Source organism: Helianthus annuus, chromosome 5 (assembly GCF_002127325.2).
Source record: "Helianthus annuus cultivar XRQ/B chromosome 5, HanXRQr2.0-SUNRISE, whole genome shotgun sequence".
Taxonomy (NCBI): domain Eukaryota; kingdom Viridiplantae; phylum Streptophyta; class Magnoliopsida; order Asterales; family Asteraceae; genus Helianthus; species Helianthus annuus.
The window spans coordinates 84,949,238-84,973,600 of record NC_035437.2 but is presented as its reverse complement, the minus strand read 5'-3'; the positions used below and the strand labels follow the sequence as shown (position 1 = coordinate 84,973,600).

Below are 24,363 nucleotides of genomic sequence, written 5' to 3'. Positions count from 1 at the left end.
ATACTTTCGAACCCGACCCATTTGGTCGATCATTAGGATCCGACCAAACACATTAGGTGACCATAGCTATAACCTCCCGAGGTTATGCCTTGTGGTCACGATGTTAGGCGTTCCAGACGCGTTCCACGCGAACGACGCGTAAGGTAGCATAAGCTACCTAAACGGGTCGTAATGGGCCGTAAGCACTTAGGTTAGGTTTCATTTTAGTATGTAGGCTTTGTTAAACCATATTACACGAGTCTCCATACTCGTTTGGTTTACGAACCGGTATACTATCCGATCCTCCGATTTAGGTCCGGTATATTAACATAGCTACCTATTAGGTGCCGTTTGATATTCCGTGATCTCTAGCATTGTTTGGTTATCATACAAGAACTTCTAAGAAATCTCAGGTGAGTACATAGTTCCCCTCTTTTACTGTTTTCAACTGTTTTGGGGTGAAGCATGTGTACCTGTGTGTTATTTTCATGATTTCAAAGTATAATTGATTATACATGTTAGTATTTATCTTTTGACAAACTAAATGACTATCTATGGTTTAAACACTGATTTCTCAAAGATTACAAAAGTAATTGTTGGAATAGTACTTATTTTGTTCACCAGACCGATTGGTAGTATGATATAGCGCTATAGGACTAGACACCCCATTCCTGTTGTCATGGAATGTCTGAAACCAATTTATTTCTCCATCCAAATAGGGATTTCCTTTGTGGTATGCTTATAGTCTCAAAGGTGTAGTTTGATGCACTAGGTCTGAATGAATTCTTAAATCGCACTTTTAAAGTATATTTTGATATACTCCCAAAAAGTATAGTTTGATATACTCTCATGTGTGGTATTGTACAGAACCAACCGATGCATTTTATCAACAAACCAAAACATATTTTTAATATGTTATTTACAAATCCAAAGTATACTGTTAATATGCTACTATAAGGTTATTCATTTAACCTTACATTATTTTACAAAGCATAACTTTTGATTTATTCAAACACCTTGTTTTGTACAATTTTTACTTGTGGTTTAAGAAATCTCATTTCACTTACCATACATAACTTTTGTTTATACATTACATTGTTTACATTTAACTTGAGTTATACAATTACCTTGGACTATTGGTTTAAACATGAACATTTTATATTGGTGGTTTGGTTTGCGTAAGTGACTTAAGTAACGAGGCGGGTGTAATATGATACAAGCATGGTGGATACGCCGCTGGTACTTCCTATATATAAGTGTTTGTATGGTATTACATATCGTAGCGTTATTTGAATCATTTCAATTTAAGTCATATAACACTTTATACAAATAACATACTTTTCATAAGACATTGTTTTACAACAACTTATCTTATACAAACTCATTTTTACTAGGTTATCCATTTAACCTTACATTTAATTATACATATCATCTAATCTTATCGTTTTTCAAATGATTTACAAGACAAAGCAAATTACAAGGTTCATGACTGACTGTTATTAAACGTTTTCTTTAAACTCAAGTCATGAATCCCATTTTCACAAAATCTATGTATCTCACACGCATTTTTATGCTGACGTACCTATTTTTACACATGTTTCAGGTGCCGTCTTGAGATGATTGTTGATATATGCTACATTTAGGATGGACTCGTGCCTTAGCAACTTTAAAACTTGGAAGATCATAGTTGTACTTATTTGATTGTATTAGAACAATGAGTCCATTTAATCAATAAAACAATATTTCAATTTCCATGTGTTATGAAACAACGATTCTGTTACAACACTCCCTGACGTTTCCGCCACGTTTTGTTGTTCCACGTGGTCGGGGTGTGACATCTAGCAGATTAGGGTTTTCTGTGTTACGTAACTATTGTTGATGATGATGTTGTGACCAGCGAAAACACAGGAACCACGAAAACACAAGGGTCAGACGAAAACACTTTATGTTTTCGTCACACCTCATGTTCGACGAAAACCAAAGGGGTTTTCGCCACTAGGGATTTCATTCAAGGGGTTTTCGCCAGTATAAGGTTTTCGACCAAGTGTTTTCGTCCCAAGCGATTTTGTCCGAAGGGTTTTCGTCGCCAAAAACGTTTTCGTCAAGCATGAGATTTCGTCCCATGTGTTTTCATTAAGTGTCTTCTGTTTAGTATGTAACTCTGTTAGCTATTAACTCCGTTAGTTTGTTAATTCAGTTAAACATGTTAACTCTGTTAAACTTATTAAACCTGTTAAGATATGCATGTAACACTGTTCAGCATGTGACACTGATAGTTTATTAATGCTGTTAGATGTTAACTCTGTTAGATATGTAACTCTGTTATATATGTTAATCTAGTTAAGCTTGCTAACTCTGTTAAGTGTGTATTTGGATAACTATGTGAGATCAAACTGCAAAAGACATTTTTTTTGAAACATGAATTGTATGAATGCGATTAACTATTTTGTGATGCATGATGTTAACCGCCAAACACACTCTGTGATATTGATTGCATGTGAAACATTACGAACTTCAACTGATTGAGTATACGTGCACACTATAGGACTTGACTGATTTCTTGTGAGCACATAGTTTAGCATACTGAGCAAACCAAGGTGAGTTCACACTTTCTACAAGTCATGGGATTCCCGGTGGTTTGGGAATGGGTTAATAAACTAAAACGGAATCTACATATCCTCCTTGGGTAGGATATGTATGGCCATCCTCCTTGGGTAGGATGCCACTATAAATCCTGCCTATTCTCCTTAGGTAGAATACGTACGTTCGTCCTCCTTGGGTAGGACAACAACCTTTCAACTTACTAGACAAAACTCTATCATGAAGTCCCTCACTTTATATCGACTTAATCGCAGAGGCCGATGGCGAGCGGGTCATTAGTTAATAGCGCTATTAGGTTTGACAAACCTCACACCGTGTCGTTCGAACGTGCGTGTACTAATTGATCATGGCAAACTGTCAATGATGATAGACATTGTAGTAGGGCACAACTATTGTTCGTCAGTCGTCGATATGGTAACGGTCTAGTGGTTCACATGGGAAAACCCCCCACTGATTATGGTTATGGTTTGGGAAACAAATGTTACCGATTAACTCGTGGTTTACTAAACAACTTATGATTTTAAGAACCAACTGGTAAAACTAAACAACCAACTGTGAACTCGCTCAACTTTGTTGTTGACTCGTTGTTACATGCCTTGCAGGTCGTTAGATGCTTAGCTTGAGCTTGCAGGGGAGCAGGAGTCGTTGTGGGATATGGATTGTCGTGTTCCATGTTAAACTTATGAACTTTTATACTTTATTATGGTTTTGAACTTAATGCTTCCGCTGATAACTTAAGTTTTGTTGAATTGTTTTGGACACCAATTATATGGTTTGGTTTGGACTTTTATTTATTTAATTATATCGTTCAATATGATTGGTGGCTTGATCCTGGTCAGTCACGCCTCCAAGCGGTGATACTCCGCATGTGAATTTTGGGGGTGTGACATCTTGGGTGCTTCCTAGTTTTTAATTGCTTCGATCTTCGAGGGTCTACTTTAATGCCTTTCTCGTTCACTATATGCCCGAGAAATTGTACTTCACGAATCCAAAACTCACATTTAGAAAACTTCGCGTATAATTTCTCCTTCTTGAGTAGTTCTAAGATGGTTCTCAAATGTTGTTCATGCTCGTCTGCCGATCGTGAGTATATCAAGATGTCGTCAATGAACACTATGACGAATTTGTCAAGATACGGCTTGCACACGCGGTTCATTAAATCCATGAAGACCACCGGTGCGTCGTTAAACCAAAAGGCATAACGAGAAACTCGTAATGACCATAACGAGTTCGAAAGGCCGTTTTCGGTATTCTTTCTTCTTGTATTCGAAGCTGGTGATACCCCGATCGTAAGTCTATCTTGGAGTAGAAGCTCGAACCTTGCAGTTGGTCGAATAAGTCATCAATCCTCGGTAGGGGATACCGATTCTTGATGGTGAGTTTATTCAACTCCTTGTAGTCGATTCACATTCTGAATGTCCCGTCCTTCTTTTTCACAAAAAGAACTGGAGCTCCCAAAGGTGAGAAGCTTGGTCTAATGAATCCCTTATCCAACAACTCTTGAAGTTGTGTGGACAATTCCTGCATCTCAGAAGGTGCCAATCGATATGGAGATCTGGCTACAGGTGCTGCTCCCGGTACTAAGTCGATGTGAAACTCGACTTGTCGAATTGGTGGTAGTCCTGGCAAGTCGTCAGGAAAGACTTCAGGAAAGACTTCAGGAAAGTCTCTTATCACAGGAATGTCTTTCAGCTGTGGCCCCTCGGCCTTTTTGTCGACAACATGCGCAAGGAATGCAATACCAACCTTCTGTAAGCACTTTTGTGCCTTCATACAATTGATAATCCGCATTAGCGTGTCGCACTTCTCTCCATGTATAACAAGTGTCTCTTCGTTCGCTAGTGGTAGGCGTATGATCTTCTCATGGCACATGACTTCGGCTCGGTTATCGGATAGCCAATCCATGCCAACCACTACGTCGAAACTACCAAACTCCACGGGCAAGAGATCGATATTGAATGTTCGTTCGCCAAGTTCTAAGGAACATCCTTTAGCAACTTCCCCGGACTCGACTAGCTTACCGTTTGCCAATTCTATTGAGTAAGGCACATCTAACTTACTTGTTTCTATGCCCAGAATATTTTTAAAGTCCATAGAAATAAAACTAAAATTGGCACCGGTATCAAATAATATGGATGCGAAATGATTGTTGATGAGGAACGTACCAGTGACCACGTTAGGGTCTTGGCACGCATCCTTTGCTCCGATCACAAAGGCCCTACCCTGAGCTGGGTTTTCTTTAGGACCGTATTTCTTGAAGTGATCTTTGCTTCCGCATCCAAAGCATCCTTGACCACGCCCATTTCCGTTCACATTCTTGTTACCATTTCCACTTCCCGATCCAGTATTATTTCCTGTTCCCCAACACGATTCAGCACAGTGGCCATTCTTGCCACACTTGTCACACTTGACAACCTGACAATCGCCCAAGTGATGATATTTGCATCGCTCACACTTGGGTAAAGTATCAGCGTACTTCTTAGGACCAGTGTCGTTTGTGGCTACAAACGCCCTTGCATCCTTTTGCGAGTTATTATGTCGCCTGTTGTTGTTGTTGTTGGGGTTATTGTTGTTGTGGTTGTTGTTACTGTTGTTGTTATTGTTGTTGTTGTTGTTATTACCACGGGTTCCCTTCTTGAAATTCGAGTACTTGCTCTTCCCACTGTTGGAAGACTCGACATGTGTTTCCTTCTTCTCATCACCTTTCTCTGAGAATATATTCATCCTGACTCCGTCTTCATTGAGGCTCATGGCTATAGTCACAGCCTGAGTAATAGTCGTGGGCTTAGCTGCAGTAACCAAACTCCGAATCTTAGGAGAAAGTCCCCAGATGTACTGCTCGATACGCTTGTATTCGGGTGTTACAAGATAAGGAATCACGCGGGACGGATCGTGAAACCTTTGCGTATATCCAGTGATATCAGCTCCGACCATGGTAAGGTGCCAAAACTCGTTCTCCAACTTCTAGAGTTTAGCACGAGAACAGTACTTATCCCTCATACGTTCCTTCAGTTCATCCTAAGTCAACGCATAAGCAGCGTTATCACCCAAAGTTTGCACTTGTAAGTTCCACCATGTAAGGGCCTCGTTGAGAAACAGGCCAGTAACGAAAGTGACATGCTGATTAGTGGAACATCTGCTCATTCTGATAGTGGAATCCGTTTTCTCAGTCCATCGCAGGAAAGCCACATCACCGCCTATGCCACCGTAGTTAAGTGGCTTGCAGTCAAGAAACTGCTTGAATGTGCACCCTGAAATTGGACAGACGGATTATGAATGAGCAAACAGTGAATCGCACGAATAGGTCACGAAAGGATTTGAATGAGTTGTCACAAAAAAATGACTAAACATTACCATTAGCATTGTTTCCGTTTGAAGTACCGCCTGTTCCACCAGTGCCGCCACTGGTTTCGACGCGCGATGCTTCGTACAGTGATATGGCTTGTTGTGACAACTCGAAATCTAGAATCTTCGTGTGTCTTGATGTAGCTTGCTTGTACGTTATGTGATTAGTTGACTGATTAAACTTAATGATAAACGTGAACCTTTATGTGATATGTGCTTTATTATGTGTGCATTGTATGTATATATATACGTGTTATATGCGAGCCGAGAACCCGACCGAGAACAAGGAACCCGACTCGAGACCATGAGGTCTCGAGTGTATAGTAACCGGTTTGGGCCTTTGGCCGGCTGGGCCATTTGGGCCGTGACCTCTTAACCGGTTAGCAAAGCCCTTAGGTTGCACTTGTGGAGTATATATATACCACCCTTAGTCATTTTTACCATTTGTTGAACATCACAACACACACACTCTCCTATTCTCTCTCACAAAAACTCTAGAAACACAAACACACCTCCAAGTTTTCGGATCCAATCGGTTGGCACAAGAACTCTCGGGTTGGAACTTTGGATCGGCACACACACACTTCACCAACCGGTTAGTATTTATCATGTTTATGGTTGATTTTTGTTGTGTTTTGTGATGTATGATAAAGCTAGTTGACAAGATGATGTTGTTGTGATATGCATGATGTTTTATGTGTGTTAAAAAGCTTTAATGTTGAATGTGTTGCTAAAGAACTCATGATATCTTGTGACCAAATATGACACAAACCCTTGATTATTGATGATTATGAAAAACCGGTTTGTTTATGTGTAGTATCATGTTAATCGGATAGGTGTAGAATTGATTTTGAGATGTTTAGATGAGTATGTTAAGTATGTTACATTGTGTTTTTGGGTTGTTTATGTTATGAACTTGATGAATATGTGTTTGAATATATGAAGAACAATTTGAATGATGGTTAAAGATGTGAAAACCCTTGTGATTTTGATCCATTTTTACTAATAGCCTGATTAGGAAAACTTGTTAGTGATATCCTATTGGTTGTTTCCTGATTTGGGCCTGATTACACAGTACCATTAGGCTGACTATATCTGAATCAACACGTGAACATGAAAACGACAGCTTACGACTCGCAATCACCCAGTTGCGACTCGCAACCACAGCGTGATGACTCGAGACCACGTGGTTGCGACTCGCAACCATAACAGGACAAGCCGAGACCACAGGTTACGAGTCCCGTTGCGACTCGAGACCTCAGCATGACGAGCCGAAACCATGGTTGCGACACCGGTTGCGACTCGCAACCATTTATGATCAGCACAAACAGCATGACTCGAAACCATGCTTGCGAGTCCGGTTGCGACTCGAGACCACACTTATGGGCCTAAGTTAGTGGGCCAGACTTATGAACTTCTGTGACGTGTTGTTTGGGCCTGTTATCACGAGCCCAACTGTTTGGGCCTCACACTTGGACTTTGGGTTTGTATTTGACTGTTACCTGTGAACTGTTTATGTTAAACGTGTTGCCATGATTATTACCTGCGTACAATACGTGTTGAACATACGTGCACTGCTTGGCTTGAATCTGATACGAATAATACCTGTGATAGGACCTAATTGATTACCTGCAACTTAATTGACTTTCTGTGATTAACTGCCGAGCAAACCAAGGTGAGTTCACACCCTCTACAAAGCATGGGATTCCCTGGGTTGGGAACGGGGTTAAGGAACGTGGATTCCTCGTCCTCCTTGGGTGGGACGTCAGTGGTTCAGGAATGTGATTCCTCGTCCAGATGGACGGATAAACGTACTAGACTAAAACTCTATCACGAAGTCCCTCCTTTTCGTATCGACTAATCGCCGGGCCAATGGCGAGCGGGTCATTAGTTAGATAGCGCTATTTAGGTCTGACAAGCCTCACACCGTGCCGCAGAGGACGGGCGTGAACTAATGGATCTGGGGCACGTCAATGATGATAGACATTGATGTTTTCAGGGCACATAAACATGACTACAGTCAGCAGTCGATATGGTAACGAGTCTAGTGTACGCATGGGGTAGCCCCCACGGCCGAAATGCCTGATAACTAACATGGGGTAGCCCCCACGGCCGGAGTGCCGGAGTAACTGGGAATGAACATGTCACGTTTTTAAACTATGGGGTAACCCCCACGGCAGGTTGCCAGTAAAGGAAACTGTTTTCGGAATAACTAAAACAAACACCCAACCGTGAACTCACTCAACTAGTTGTTGACTCGTTACTACATGCTTTGCAGGACCATAGGTACTCAGCTGGAGCTTGCATGGAGGAGGGTCGTTGTGGGACACGGATTGCTGCGTGCTATGTTAAACTTGAAACTTTTGAACTTATGTTATAACTTTAAACTTATGCTTCCGCTTGCAACTTAACTTGTTTGTTTTGAAACACTAATCGTATTGGTTAAACTTTTATAACTGCTTATATGCTTGTTCAGTATGATTGGTGGCTGGATCCTGGTCAGTCACGCCTCCAAGCGGTAGTACTCCGCAGTTGGGATTTTGGGGGTGTGACAGATTGGTATCAGAGCCATTGGTTATAGTGAACTTGGTTTTAATAAAGGAGAAACGTTTTTGTTAAAACCAGACTATAACCGGTTCAGTGCTCAACGGTCCACAACGACACTTCACTCCGCATGCAAGGCTCGACGTTCTAGGTAATATGATGTATGTATATTGCCTACTTGTTAGTTACATAGTACATTGCCCATGGTATGCTTGATTAGTATAACTACTGTTGTTTGAGCACGTGCGTGCTTACTCTGTCCTACTATCGTACTTTCGCGAACCTCTCTCACACGTATTACTCTTATTATGAAGAATCATGTCTGGACGCGTTAACATGACACAAGCCCAGTTGACGGCTTTGATCAACGAACGAGTTGCCGCAGCGCTTGCAGCTGCAAACGCAGGAGGTATATCCTGCAGTCCGAAATTGTTCTAGGATCATTTGGATCCTACTCTCGTGAACCAACCTTTGTGTTAAACTCTGTCTTTCTTTCACCTACCTTAGGTCAATATGCCCAGGCACCGGTGTGCACTTTTAAGACCTTTATGGACTGTCGACCCACTACTTTTAGCGGAACTGAAGGAGCAGTAGGTCTCCTACACTGGTTCAAGAAACTGGAGTCTGTGTTCGAAATGTGTGAATGCCCTGAAGCGCGCAGGGTGAAGTATGCTACTGGTACTCTCGAGGGTTTGGCCCTCACGTGGTGGAATGCTCAAGTGCAGATGTTGGGGTTGGTTGCTGCCAACGCCACCCCATGGGAAACTTTCAAAGAAATGATCAGGGAGGAATACTGCAGTCGTGACGACATTCACAAGCTGGAAGATGAGTTCTACAATCTCAAGATGTCGGGGTCAGAGATTGAGGCATACACTAAGAGATCGCATGAGCTAGCCTTGTTGTGTCCTACTATGGTGGATCCTCCGTATAAGCGAATTGAACTCTATCTCAAGGGCTTGGTGCCAGAGATCCAAAGTCATGTGACTTCAGCAAACTTGACTACTATTCAGCAGGTTGTTCAGTTGGCTCACCGTCTCACTGATCAGGCGGTGGAGCAGAACAAGTTACCCAAGCGCATAGGTACTGCAACCACTTCTGGTGCTTCTAGTGGGGATAAACGGAAATGGGATGGAACTTCAAGCAGGGGTTCAACTTCTGTGCAATCTCAGTCTCAGCAGAGAAAGACGGACGATCACAAGAGCCCCAGTCAGCAATCATCCGGTGGTCAAAGTCATGGTGGGTACAAGGGGAATCACCCCAAATGCAATCGTTGCAACCTACACCACAGTGGGCCATGCACCAGGGGCAACTGTCATCGGTGCAACAAGCCTGGTCATGTTGCAAAGGATTGCAGGAGCGCATACCCCGCCAATCAGAATCGTCAGCAACCTCAGCAGAACCAGCGACAGCAGCAGGGTAACAACAAAGGGTGCTTTCAGTGTGGAGCTGAAGGTCATTTCAAGAAAGATTGTCCCCAACTGAACCAGAACAACAACAACAATCAGGGGAATGGTAACAATGGGAACAACAACAACAATGGTGCTAGGGGACGAGTGTTCGTGATTGGTCAAGGTGAAGCAAGGAATGATCCCAACGTGGTGACGGGTAAGTTCCTTCTCGACGACTTTTATGTTACAGTCTTATTTGATTCGGGTGCCGATACTAGCTATGTGTCATTAGAAGTTAGTAAGATGCTTAAGCGTATTCCAACACCCCTGAGCGACAAGCACACTGTAGAGCTAGCTAATGGTAAGAGTTTGGAAGCCTCGCACGTAGTCAAGGGTTGCCAGCTTATTCTCGCTAACCAGACCTTCTCTATTGACCTTATTCCTATTGTCTTGGGTAGTTTCGACGTTGTCATTGGGATGGATTGGTTATCCCAACACCGAGCAGAGATTCTTTGCAACGAGAAGATCGTTCGTATTCCTGGTTTAGGTAGTGAACCTCTCATGATTCGTGGCGACAAGAGAAGTGCTGTTGAGAACATCATCTCTCTTCTTAAGGCCCAGAAGTGCTTACGAAAGGGCCACACTGCGATTTTAGCTCTAGTTACTAACACCACAGAGAAAGAGAAGAAGCTAGAAGATTTTCCAGTTGTACGCGACTATCCTGAGGTATTCCCTGAGGAATTACCTGGTCTTCCGCCCCATCGCCAAGTCGAGTTTCAGATTGAACTAGCTCCTGGAGCTGCGCCTGTAGCCCGTGCACCTTATCGTTTAGCTCCATCAGAGTTGGAAGAACTCTCCACGCAACTACAAGAACTCCTGGATAAGGGTTTTATTCGTCCTAGCTCATCGCCTTGGGGAGCCCCAGTACTTTTTGTGAAGAAGAAGGATGGTACCTTCAGGATGTGTATCGACTATCGCGAACTTAACAAGGTGACTGTGAAGAATCGTTATCCTCTACCGCGCATTGACGACTTGTTCGACCAGTTGCAGGGGTCGAGCTACTACTCAAAGATCGATCTGAGATCGGGATATCACCAGTTGAGAGTTCGAGAAGGGGATGTCTCTAAGACAGCCTTTAGAACTCGTTATGGGCACTATGAGTTTTTGGTCATGCCGTTTGGGCTGACAAACGCACCGGCAGTTTTTATGGATTTGATGAACCGAGTTTGCAAGCCGTACCTGGACAAGTTTGTTATAGTCTTCATCGACGACATCCTGATCTATTCTAAGAGTAAAGAGGAGCACGAACAACATCTACGACTTATTTTGGAACTCCTTCGAACAGAACAGCTTTACGCGAAATTCTTGAAATGTGACTTCTGGCTTCGAGAGGTCCATTTCCTAGGGCATGTGGTGAACAAGGATGGGATTCACGTTGATCCATCCAAAGTGGACTCTATTAAGAACTGGCCTGCGCCTCGCACACCAAAGGAGATTCGCCAATTCTTGGGATTGGAAGGTTACTACAGGAGGTTCATTAAGGATTTTTCTAAGATCGCGCAGCCTCTCACCCTACTAACGCAGAAAGGCGTTGTTTATCATTGGGGAAATGCACAAGAGTTAGCTTTTCAGCATCTAAAGGATAGACTTTGTAGTGCACCTATCCTTTCACTGCCAGAGGGCACAGACGATTTTGTGGTTTACTGTGATGCATCAATTCAAGGTCTTGGTTGTGTATTGATGCAACGAGATAAAGTCATAGCTTACGCCTCACGACAACTCAAAGTTCACGAGAAGAACTACACTACGCATGATTTAGAGCTGGGAGCTGTTGTTTTCGCACTTAAGTTATGGCGGCATTACCTATACGGAACCAAGTGCGCCATCTACACCGATCACAGGAGCCTAGAGCACCTATTCAAGCAGAAGGAACTGAATATGCGGCAGCGACGATGGGTCGAGCTGCTGAATAACTACGAGTGCTCTATCAGGTATCACCCGGGCAAGGCCAATGTTGTGGCCGACGCCCTGAGTCGGAAGGACACTGCGCCTAAGCGCGTAAGAGCTCTACAACTCACGATCCATTCTAGTCTACCTTCGCAAATACGAGCTGCTCAGATAGAAGCACTGAAACCAGAAAACGTTAGAGCTGAAGCCCTACGCGAGTCAAGGCAACGCTTAGAGCAGAAGGAAGACGGTGCTTACTACGTAACAGGACGCATTTGGGTCCCACTCTATGGCGACTTACGAGAACTTGTGATGGATGAAGCACACAAATCCCGCTACTCGGTACACCCTGGTTCGGATAAGATGTACCACGATATTAAAACTACGTATTGGTGGCCTAGCATGGAGGCCCACATAGCAACTTACGTCAGCAAGTGTTTGACTTGTGCGCGAGTCAAGACGGAATATCAGAAACCTTCAGGCCTACTCCAACAACCAGAGATACCCCAATGGAAATGGGAGCAAATTTCCATGGATTTCGTTACTGGCCTACCTAGATCACAGCGCGGAAACGATACTATCTGGGTGATCGTGGATCGACTCACAAAATCCGCACACTTTTTGGCAATCAAGGAGACGGATAAGTTCTCCACTTTAGCGGAAATATACCTCAAGGAAGTTGTTTCGAGGCACGGGGTGCCCACCTCTATTATCTCTGATCGAGATGCACGTTTTACTTCGGAACTGTGGCAGGTAATGCACAAGTCTTTTGGCTCACGTCTTGATATGAGCACAGCGTATCACCCACAGACGGACGGGCAGTCCGAACGCACTATTCAAACATTAGAAGACATGCTTCGTGCTTGTGTAATCGACTTTGGCAACAGCAGGGAAAGGCATCTGCCACTTGTGGAATTTTCATACAATAACAGCTATCACACCAGCATTAAAGCTGCTCCGTTTGAGGCATTGTACGGACGTAAATGCCGGTCACCTCTCTGTTGGGCAGAGGTGGGGGATAGTCAAATCACTAGTCCAGAACATGTGGTAGACACTACTGAGCGGATTGCTCAAATACGACAACGCATGGCGGCCGCTCGTGACCGTCAGAAGGCCTACGCCGATAAGGGCAGGAAACCACTTGAGCTCCAGGTTGGGGAGCGGGTATTACTCAAAGTTTCACCATGGAAGGGTGTTGTTCGTTTTGGTAAACGAGGCAAACTCAACCCACGGTACGTTGGACCTTTCGAAATCCTTGAGAAAATAGGCAAGGTGGCCTACAGACTGAACTTACCAGCGGAACTCGGTGCAGTTCACAACGTTTTCCATGTGTCGAATCTGAAGAAGTGTCTGTCAGATGAGACGCACGTAGTTCCTCTGAAGGAACTCACGATCGACGAACAGTTGAAATTCGTCGAAGAACCAGTCGAAATCACGGACCGGGATGTTAAGGTCCTCAAGAGCACTAGAATACCTCTCGTTCGAGTTCGTTGGAACTCACGTCGCGGCCCAGAGTTTACCTGGGAGCGCGAAGATCGGATGAAACAAAAGTATCCCCAACTGTTTGAGAACAGTACAACCGCTACTGAGACTGAAGCTACGGAATTTCGGGACGAAATTCCAGATCAACGGGGGGTGGATGTGACACCCCAGGAAAACCAGGAAAACCATGCAACTTGACTAGCTTCCTCAGTGAGTGCCATCAAATTTCGGGACGAAATTTCTTTCAACTTGGGGATGATGTGACAACTCGAAATCTAGAATCTTCGTGTGTCTTGATGTAGCTTGCTTGTACGTTATGTGATTAGTTGACTGATTAAACTTAATGATAAACGTGAACCTTTATGTGATATGTGCTTTATTATGTGTGCATTGTATGTATATATATACGTGTTATATGCGAGCCGAGAACCCGACCGAGAACAAGGAACCCGACTCGAGACCATGAGGTCTCGAGTGTATAGTAACCGGTTTGGGCCTTTGGCCGGCTGGGCCATTTGGGCCGTGACCTCTTAACCGGTTAGCAAAGCCCTTAGGTTGCACTTGTGGAGTATATATATACCACCCTTAGTCATTTTTACCATTTGTTGAACATCACAACACACACACTCTCCTATTCTCTCTCACAAAAACTCTAGAAACACAAACACACCTCCAAGTTTTCGGATCCAATCGGTTGGCACAAGAACTCTCGGGTTGGAACTTTGGATCGGCACACACACACTTCACCAACCGGTTAGTATTTATCATGTTTATGGTTGATTTTTGTTGTGTTTTGTGATGTATGATAAAGCTAGTTGACAAGATGATGTTGTTGTGATATGCATGATGTTTTATGTGTGTTAAAAAGCTTTAATGTTGAATGTGTTGCTAAAGAACTCATGATATCTTGTGACCAAATATGACACAAACCCTTGATTATTGATGATTATGAAAAACCGGTTTGTTTATGTGTAGTATCATGTTAATCGGATAGGTGTAGAATTGATTTTGAGATGTTTAGATGAGTATGTTAAGTATGTTACATTGTGTTTTTGGGTTGTTTATGTTATGAACTTGATGAATATGTGTTTGAATATATGAAGAACAATTTGAATGATGGTTAAAGATGTGAAAACCCTTGTGATTTTGATCCATCTTTACTAATAGCCTGATTAGGAAAACTTGTTAGTGATATCCTATTGGTTGTTTCCTGATTTGGGCCTGATTACACAGTACCATTAGGCTGACTATATCTGAATCAACACGTGAACATGAAAACGACAGCTTACGACTTGCAATCACCCAGTTGCGACTCGCAACCACAGCGTGATGACTCGAGACCACGCGGTTGCGACTCGCAACCATAACAGGACAAGCTGAGACCACAGGTTACGAGTCCCGTTGCGACTCGAAACCTCAGCATGACGAGCCGAAACCATGGTTGCGACACCGGTTGCGACTCGCAACCATTTATGATCAGCACAAACAGCATGACTCGAAACCATGCTTGCGAGTCCGGTTGCGACTCGAGACCACACTTATGGGCCTAAGTTAGTGGGCCGGACTTATGAACTTCTGTGACGTGTTGTTTGGGCCTGTTATCACGAGCCCAACTGTTTGGGCCTCACACTTGGACTTTGGGTTTGTATTTGACTGTTACCTGTGAACTGTTTATGTTAAACGTGTTGCCATGATTATTACCTGCGTACAATACGTGTTGAACATACGTGCACTGCTTGGCTTGAATCTGATACGAATAATACCTGTGATAGGACCTAATTGATTACCTGCAACTTAATTGACTTTCTGTGATTAACTGCCGAGCAAACCAAGGTGAGTTCACACCCTCTACAAAGCATGGGATTCCCTGGGTTGGGAACGGGGTTAAGGAACGTGGATTCCTCGTCCTCCTTGGGTGGGACGTCAGTGGTTCAGGAATGTGATTCCTCGTCCGGATGGACGGATAAACGTACTAGACTAAAACTCTATCACGAAGTCCCTCCTTTTTGTATCGACTAATCGCCGGGCCAATGGCGAGCGGGTCATTAGTTAGATAGCGCTATTTAGGTCTGACAAGCCTCACACCGTGCCGCAGAGGACGGGCGTGAACTAATGGATCTGGGGCACGTCAATGATGATAGACATTGATGTTTTCAGGGCACATAAACATGACTACAGTCAGCAGTCGATATGGTAACGAGTCTAGTGTACGCATGGGGTAGCCCCCACGGCCGAAATGCCTGATAACTAACATGGGGTAGCCCCCACGGCCGGAGTGCCGGAGTAACTGGGAATGAACATGTCACGTTTTTAAACTATGGGGTAACCCCCACGGCAGGATGCCAGTAAAGGAAACTGTTTTCGGAATAACTAAAACAAACACCCAACCGTGAACTCACTCAACTAGTTGTTGACTCGTTACTACATGCTTTGCAGGACCATAGGTACTCAGCTGGAGCTTGCATGGAGGAGGGTCGTTGTGGGACACGGATTGCTGCGTGCTATGTTAAACTTGAAACTTTTGAACTTATGTTATAACTTTAAACTTATGCTTCCGCTTGCAACTTAACTTGTTTGTTTTGAAACACTAATCGTATTGGTTAAACTTTTATAACTGCTTATATGCTTGTTCAGTATGATTGGTGGCTGGATCCTGGTCAGTCACGCCTCTAAGCGGTAGTACTCCGCAGTTGGGATTTTGGGGGTGTGACACTTGTGTTATCCTTTCTTCAATTAGAGCATTCAGTTCTGCCTCAGTCATAGGCATTGGTGGGGGTGGGGGTGGATTAACTGTCCGTGAACGTAAAGCTCTCCTTGGTGGCATGATTCTTCCAAAGGAGAAATAGGATAAAGATTAGACGTTGATTTGGTTTGTTAAATATTTTTACTAAGTAAGAAGGAAGAATAAAAAAAATATATTCATAACATTAATAGCAATATCACCAAGAAACATATAATGCGAGTAAATAAGTTAACATAAGTAATAAGATATGTCCAACTAGACCATTCAGATGCATATAAAAGATAACACCAAGTTTTTCATATATATCATTCAACCGGTTACATAATCGTTTGAAAGGAAACAAAATGGACTCGGGCTACATAACCCGGTCATACTAGTCTAGTACAATAAAAGAGATAACAAAATCTTCCTTCCAACTGTGTGATCCGCTGTTTGTCGGTTGTCTTCAAAACAGGGTGGTGCATCAATATGTACACAAAAACGGGTAACTACATCTCGTTACAAAAGATAACCTGCAAGTGAACGTCTATGGTGGAGGGGGGATATGTGGTGGAGTCAAAAGTACCTAACCATGAAGGTGAGTAAGCTCCTCCTCGAGTTTATGAACTCGACGGATGAGAAACTCTATCTGCTGCTCGAGTGTCAGAACACGAGCACGTAAGTCAGGTGGAAAAGCAGGTGGTGGTGGTGGAGCATGTGGTGGCGGTGGAGGTCTAGCGTCATCACGCTGCTGAAGCTCATGAACTCTGCGAAAAAGTATGTCGACCTGAAGTTGTAGAGATAGCAGAAGATCGTCGGTAGTAACAGCTGGGTAATGCAATGGGGGGTATGGATCTGACCTGGGCATAACATGAGGTGGAGAGTGTAGCGTAGTAAGAGGCTCGGCAGGGACCTGCGGGACTGAGCAAAACTACTGATAGTATAGGTCCATATCACTGGGTGGTATGTGGGCATGTCCGAATGGCCCGGCCTCATCGGTTTGACCAGTAGGTGGTATGATTGGTGCGAAGCGCATGAGGCGAATGTGCTCAGGAGATGCATCTGGTGCAGAGATTGGAATAGGTGCAGGGATGACTGGCTCTGCTGACATGACGTCATCCCCAAAGTCTGCATTCCGTTGTAGGCTAATGGCCTGCAGAGTAGACGAAGTAACGGATGCGTAAGAGGAAGCATCTGAGTCGGTATCTGCATCAGAAGAAATATCGATCACCGAGACCATTGGTGATGCACTGTCTAAGATAACCACATCGTGAACTTCTCCGTCTCCCAAATCAGCATCCATGTGATCCACTGGAATCACCGGAACGACGTCGTCATCATCAAGGTCGACGATAGATGGCATAACATGAAGAGGAGCGACGTCTAAGGGTATAACCTCGACTAAATGTTCACCCTCCGGGTAACCTATAATAACTATATCGTTAAGTGGGGGAGGAATAGCTAACACATCATCATCGATGATGTCGCCCAGAAGTGCGAATGCTTGGAAGTCGTCCATGTCGCTGTCAGATGTAGAGTCGCTATCAGATGAGATGACCTGAACCTCCGACACATAATCGTCATCAGATACAATCTCCATGGGGTCTATGTCGTCGTAAACGTTGCTTCCTTCGGATGAAGACATGGTAACATGAGAAATAAGTTGTTCGACACGTATGATTATTTGTTACTTTACATATATACACGAAATGTATTTTTTTCCACATAATGTTCGTTTTAAGTTATCCTAATTGAGTTGTGTGGATTAACTTAAAGTTGCATGTCTACCATTTAACTGACTAAGACACTAATGTCCTTGCTTGATTTATATGAGATGAATTCTTGTTGAAAATGGACCATGAAAAATGTTTATGCAAATTAAAACATTTGTTTGTGTTTAAATGGTTTTCGTGAGAGATCCTTAGTGATTGTAGACTTAGACTCCAAAAAGAATCTTGGTTCACTACAATCGATGCTCTGATACCAACCTGTCACACCTGCTCATAGCGGAAGCGCAAGATGTGATCTGTATGGTTTTCATTGCATAAATATCGATGTACATGAACAAACTATATGAATAAAACATACTCCATTGCCATTACATAAGTGTTTTCAAAAGATCACAACATGAGTTTAGTGTGTCGGTTACAAACCATTAACATGAAAGTAAAGTGTTATTGTTTCATACATCAAAATGAAAATAAACTACTAAGGTTTAAACCATCATATTGCCGCAAAGGGGCGGAATATAACAGTTAAACCCTCCAAAAGATGGCACGGAGTTCCGATACTTGTTATCTTGACTGTGAATCCCGACATGGTCTATTAATTCACTGAAATACATGTTAAGTTTGGAAAACATCAACAAAAGTTGGCGAATTCATGCAGTTTAGTTGTAAAAGATGTATTTAAAAAGTGAGTTGTAGTATGTAAAGCGTCAATGAAATCGTTGATCATTAATGTTTTGCAAGGACATTAATATGTGTGACGAAAAAGGAAGAAATCCAACCCTAGACGATTTTATGTCGACTCCTATCGACTGGGACACAAAAGCACTCTTCTGTATGGGTCCACGACCAAGAGTGGGGATCGCCAAAACCCATTAGATCTAACCCTCTGTACCTAGGTCCAAACTGGATTAATGGTGCTTAGATGTATGACCCTAATCGCACATGATCTAAGGTGTTTCATTCCATGACTTAACATACAATTGAACATGTATTTTCCCCGATAGTTGTAAAGTTGTAAAGCATTTATAATGAAGATAGGGGACATGAACTCACAGTATTGCGTCCGTGAATGATAAGTGTTTGCGATCTTACGCGTGGTCGTCTTGAACAAGGTTGCGACCTACAAATGTTCTTATATTTGTTAGACACTTCGGTCTTTGTAAATGACTTGAGTACAAGTCTTGTGTCTTAAATATGTGTAAGACTTGTATGTCCTTATTGTTCGTTGAACTGTGTATTAGATGTATGAATTGTTAAACTGTTATATATATATATATATATGTAATCTTGTGTCTTGTGAGTTGTATCATCAGGTCTTGTCTTCTTGATTTCGTGTCTTTGTATAAGTAAATTGTATAATTGTGATTTTTACCAATTATATGTCATTGGGCTTAGCCCAAGAATTTATGTTATTTGGGCTCAAATAGTGTTGGGCCTAAATCGTGTTGGGCCTAAATAGTGTTGGGCCTCAATAGTGTTGGGCCTAAATAGTGTTAGGCCTAAATAGTGTTGGGCCAAAATAGTGTTGGGCCCAAATGTTTTTGGGCTTAATGTTATTGGGCCTTGGCCCAATGTTTGGTTTTGGGCTTAGCCCATGAGTCTTGATATTGGGCTTAGCCCATGTATTTATGTTAAGCCCAATTAGGATTAGGATGATAAGCCCATTTGTAAAATAGCCCATTTGTTATAAAATAAGCCCATTTGTTTAATAGCCCATTTGTTATAAAATGAGCCCATATGTTAAAAATATGTTCTTTCATTTTTATAAAAAAAATTACTAAGTATAGGCTTTTTAGTTAAAAGAATGCACAATAGTTTCTATAAGTTTCAAAACATCCGGATATTGTTGTCGGTGATTTGTATGTATTCGTGTCGAAAGATCGCCAAAACGTCGTAGTAACTCCTCGGAATGGCGATATGTTCATAGATTCGCCCGTCGTCTGTTTTGACCATAATGTGTTCGAAGGCTCGGAATGTCCGTAAGTTGTTTATAAGGTGTATTTAAATGTAGTCTTGTAAGACTTTAGTCGAAATGTACATTGTGTTCATTTATATCATTGTATTCAAGTTCCTAGTTATCATAAATATAACTAATACAAACAAATAACACATAGCACATAAGTTGTTAAGTTAACTAAATATATATTTTCTCAAAAATATATATTTATATCAAACTTTGCTTTTATAAAATCTATTCTTTAAAATCTTTTTAATCTAATAAAGATTTTGTCAAAAATAATAGTTTTTATAACTTATGATTTTTAAGAAAACTTGGCCATATTTTATTAGAAATATGGACTTTGCCATGTTTAATAAAAACATATCTTTTCCTTATAAAATCACCACTAATCTTCGCATATTTTTCTTAATAAAAACATATGAGATTTATAAAAATGTTAGAATCCTTAGGTAGTTGTTTTAGGAAGTTTATAAATATAAGTGTTTAGGTGTTTAAATGGTGTTAAATGATCATTACTAGACTATAATGATCCAATTAACACTAGATGACCATTAAAAAAAGATTTGATGTTGTTCGGACATTCGTTTCGAATTGTTTCGGTTAGATGTTATTTGAACGCCAAGTTGCGTAACTTGTGTGAATTGATGTAGTTATTGGCTCGGATGATACCCGAATGTATCCTCACATGAATTCTATGTTAAATTATATTTTTACATGTCGTAAAAATATTAGAAAGCCGATTTCTGCATAATTTCTGCGGAAAAGTGTTGAAATCGTCGCTTTTAGTGCTTTTCAGGCAATTTTTAGTGTTATCGGACTTCGGAAAGGTTTTAAATCAAACCCTTGTATTCCTAATTAGGGTTTAATATATATAAGATGTTGGACTTTCTTCTAAGTCCTAAAGATGTCGTTTAGATGATTTCTGCGGATTCTGCGTTTTCGTCAGAATACTAGTTTATTAGGTGCTTTTCTAGTAGTTTTGATGCATTGTTTAAACTGTTTCAAATGTACTTAATAAAAATGGATCATATGCATCCTAAGTAAGTATTCCTTGAGTATTCTAAGTGTATGCCACGAAATAAGCAGTTCGGACGTTCAAAATGAATAAAAATGTAGCTAAAATGAGTATTTTAAGTGTAAGAAAGTTATCGTAAAGTGGCAGTTGTCACGTGTATTTGGTCGAATCCTAATGATTGACCAAACGGGTTGGGTTTGAAAGTCTAAGCGATTGATTAGATCGCATATCTTACGACCCTATATAAGCACAAAACCTAAAGTGACGAGGTAAACATGTTAAAACATGTTTAACGAGGTTTAAAAACAAGTTTGGTATCAAAACAAAGGGTCTTGATAGCTAAAAGCAGTTTGGTTGCAACCTAAATAACGTGGTAATCAGTAGGTATAGTCACAAAGGACTATGACCATCGTGATTACGCTCACGTTACGAAGTTCAAACGAACTTCATGTTGACCATTGACTGGTCAAAGCTGAAAGTCAAACACTTGTTTGACTTTCACGCTTGAAATGCGTAAAAGAACGAAAGAATACTTACAACGGGTCCAAGAAATGGAGGTTTGATCTAATTATTCTCAGGTATGAAGTGTATAACTTCAACTTAGAGAACAAAATCAGATCAAATGTCAGTTTGCAAATGAAATGGAAGGGGTATATATAGATTTCGGAGAACCGTTAGGACCGTTTCTCGCAAATCGTGCTTTGATCTTGACCTTACAAGTGGGCACATGGTTTTCAAAACCATGAGAATACTTAAAACCATCAAATTCCAGCCCATAGAGTGCAAAACCTTGGGATAAAACCATCAAAACCTCAAAAATGGACCAAGTTCAATGTATCTGCCAGAAATTTCAAAAATGGTCCCTACACTTGTAAAACTTGATTTTTAGCACTTTTAAGCCCCGTTAACCCCATTTCAAGTCTCTAACATAAAGTTAAAGTATAGGGAACTTGAAATGTGCTCAAAAATATCTCGGATGTCGGTTCGTTTGGTCGTACGGTCACGTTGTTCGGTTAATTACGACGGAAATCGTAACGAACGCAAAAACGATCCAAAATACGCGACGAATGGAATTTCATCATGCCAATCACTAAAATAAAATATTTTAATGATTACATAAATTTTTGGATGTCCGGATATATTCAGAACGTAAGATATGCTCGAAAATGCAAACTTATGCACTTTTTGACGCTTTTAGTCCCTATTGATCAATAAAGTTTATTTTTAGCATACTGAGCCCTTCAAAGCCTATTTCTAAGCTATGTAAAGGATATTTAGGGTATGTTTAACTTATGATCAAGTTCCGGAATGTCCGTTACAGTACGAATTGGCATACTTTCGCAGTTTGTCGAATTTAGTCCCTGTAAGCGAATAAACTTGATTTTGCCACACCAAAGCCTTCAAAACTTATTTCTAAGTTATGTAAAGGTTATTTAAGGTATGTTAAGAATAAATTGATGTTCCGGAGTATTCGTCGTGTTAAATTGATTATGTTTACGCACCAGTTTGCGTATAACTCTCCAGAAAGTGATATAGAGTTTGAAATTGAACAAAAATCAATACATGAAAAATGTCAAACATAAACAAACAAACATTGGGACCAAATAACATTGTTTCATTTATAACTGAATGTTTACAATGATTACAAGCATAGGTGTCACACGAACGCTCTACCCCTGGCATTCTGACCCTTCGCCTTAGGACAATCCTTCTTGAAATGTCCCTGTTCCCCGCACTGGAAGTATCCCTCAAGCTTCGCTCCTTCCAAAGTACTTTTAGCATAGCACTCACGGGTAACATGCCCATTTCGTCCGCATCTGGCACATTTCTTCTGCTCATCCTCGTGAGTCTTCCTCTCAGAACCACTTCTTCCATCTCTGGCATTATCCTTTCTAGAGCAGCTAGAACTGGCTACGTACGCCTTCCTCGAACTGCGTTTCCTATCGCGCTTCACGTCGGTTTCCTTCCTCGAGCTATCAGACTTGCACTTCTTCGAATCTCCTAACTTAGACTCAGAACGCCCTGCAGATTTCGCGTTTGCTTTGGCCTTGCCCGATGACTTCCCGGTTTCCTCCTTCTTATCAAGACCACTTTTGCGTGCAGCGTTGTCTGCTACCGATTTTGCCAATGTAGAAGCCTCTAGGTAGGTGGTGGGTTTTGCGGATGTGACCATGCTGCGAATTCGTGGCGACAGCCCCCAGATATACCTCTCTACCTTTACATATTCAGGAGTAACCATTCGTGGAACTAACCTCTGCAAATCGTTAAAACGAGAAGTGTAAGCTCTGACGTTCAGACCTTCCATGGTTAGATTCCAGAAATCGGTCTTGATTTTCTGAATTCCGCTGCGCAAGCAGTATTCTTTCAGGAGCTGCTCTCTTTAAGTTCGTTCCAGGTTAGACCATAGGTAGCGTCTTCACCCAAAATTTGAACTTGCGAGTTCCACCAGGAGAGTGCTTCATCAAGAAATGAACAAGAAGCATATCTCACCCGTTGATCAGCAACACAACCACTGATTGCCATGATAGATTCCATCTTCTCAATCCATCTAGTAATACCTAAGGGTCCTTCGGCACTGGTAAATGATCGTGGGTTACAGCCCTAGAATGTTTTATATGTACATCCGTGCACTGTTCATTAACGTTAATGAAAATCAAGAATACGTTCCAAGGATATCGTAACACATGAACTATTAAAACTTTCCGATCATATTTTACCTGGAGGGTTTCCAATATGTGCCCCACCAAAACCTTGCCCATGAGCACCGCGTCCACGTCCCGGACCATTATTTTGGTTAGCATTAAGCTGTTCCATGGCAGTATTAACGTGTTAGGCTATGAGTTGAGCCAACTCTTCCAGTGTGGTAGGTAGTCCAGAACCCTGTCTTGCTTTTGGCGGCATTTCATCGTTTCTATTATTACAACAATAATAATCGCATAAGACGATAACAAAAAATAATTCAATCATTAACTGTTAGTGGACCAAACATTGCGCATGTATAATATCCACATATTAATGAGAACAACTTTTAAACCAAAAGTAAATCATTGATATTCATTATAGAAATTAATTAAACTTGTTTCTAGTACAAACCGGCTACCCTTGGCATGTCTACGTCGACACCCATAACAAGTTCACACAAAATTTCCACATAATATCCCAAAAATGAAACTGGCACGCAAGGCCCCAAACAAAAGAGTATCAAAAATGTCTAATAATACAACCCATCAAAACAAACAATAAACAAGCATCAACGCTTCAAACCTAGGAATTCTAACATCTCCTTGACAAGCTTCTCTAGGTCCACTATCCTCCAATGCATCTGGTCTCTTGCAATATCATCTAAAACTTTCAACTCCTCGTACCCATCCATCTGTCCCTCGAGGTCCTTCGCCTAACCCTTGGCTGAGTCTAGATCTCCGCGCAGAGTGGCGAACTGTTGATCGTAGTGGCAATATCGGTCTACCCTATCCTCTTTCTGCTTCTTGGGAGTAGATGCCGTCTCAGCGCATGACATAGATGCGATATCCCCAGAAGGCCTAGTCCTCTTCCTATGAAGATAGTAGACTAATAGTGGCGTAGTAGGAGCGCGTGACTCTATGACAGGTAAATATGACTCAGATAAAAAAGGTGGAGGGATCTCATCGACA

At 41.8% G+C, this 24,363-nt stretch overlaps 1 protein-coding gene across 1 annotated transcript; it reads right to left on the bottom strand.

The window, feature by feature from the left end:
* Positions 1–22,370: 22,370 nt before the first annotated feature.
* Positions 22,371–23,018, bottom strand: LOC110943074 (DNA-binding protein HEXBP-like). The gene has a single exon (XM_022184834.1). The coding sequence runs from the start codon at positions 23,016–23,018 to the stop codon at positions 22,371–22,373; it is 648 nt and encodes a 215-aa protein (XP_022040526.1).
* Between the last annotated feature and the right edge of the window lie 1,345 nt (positions 23,019–24,363).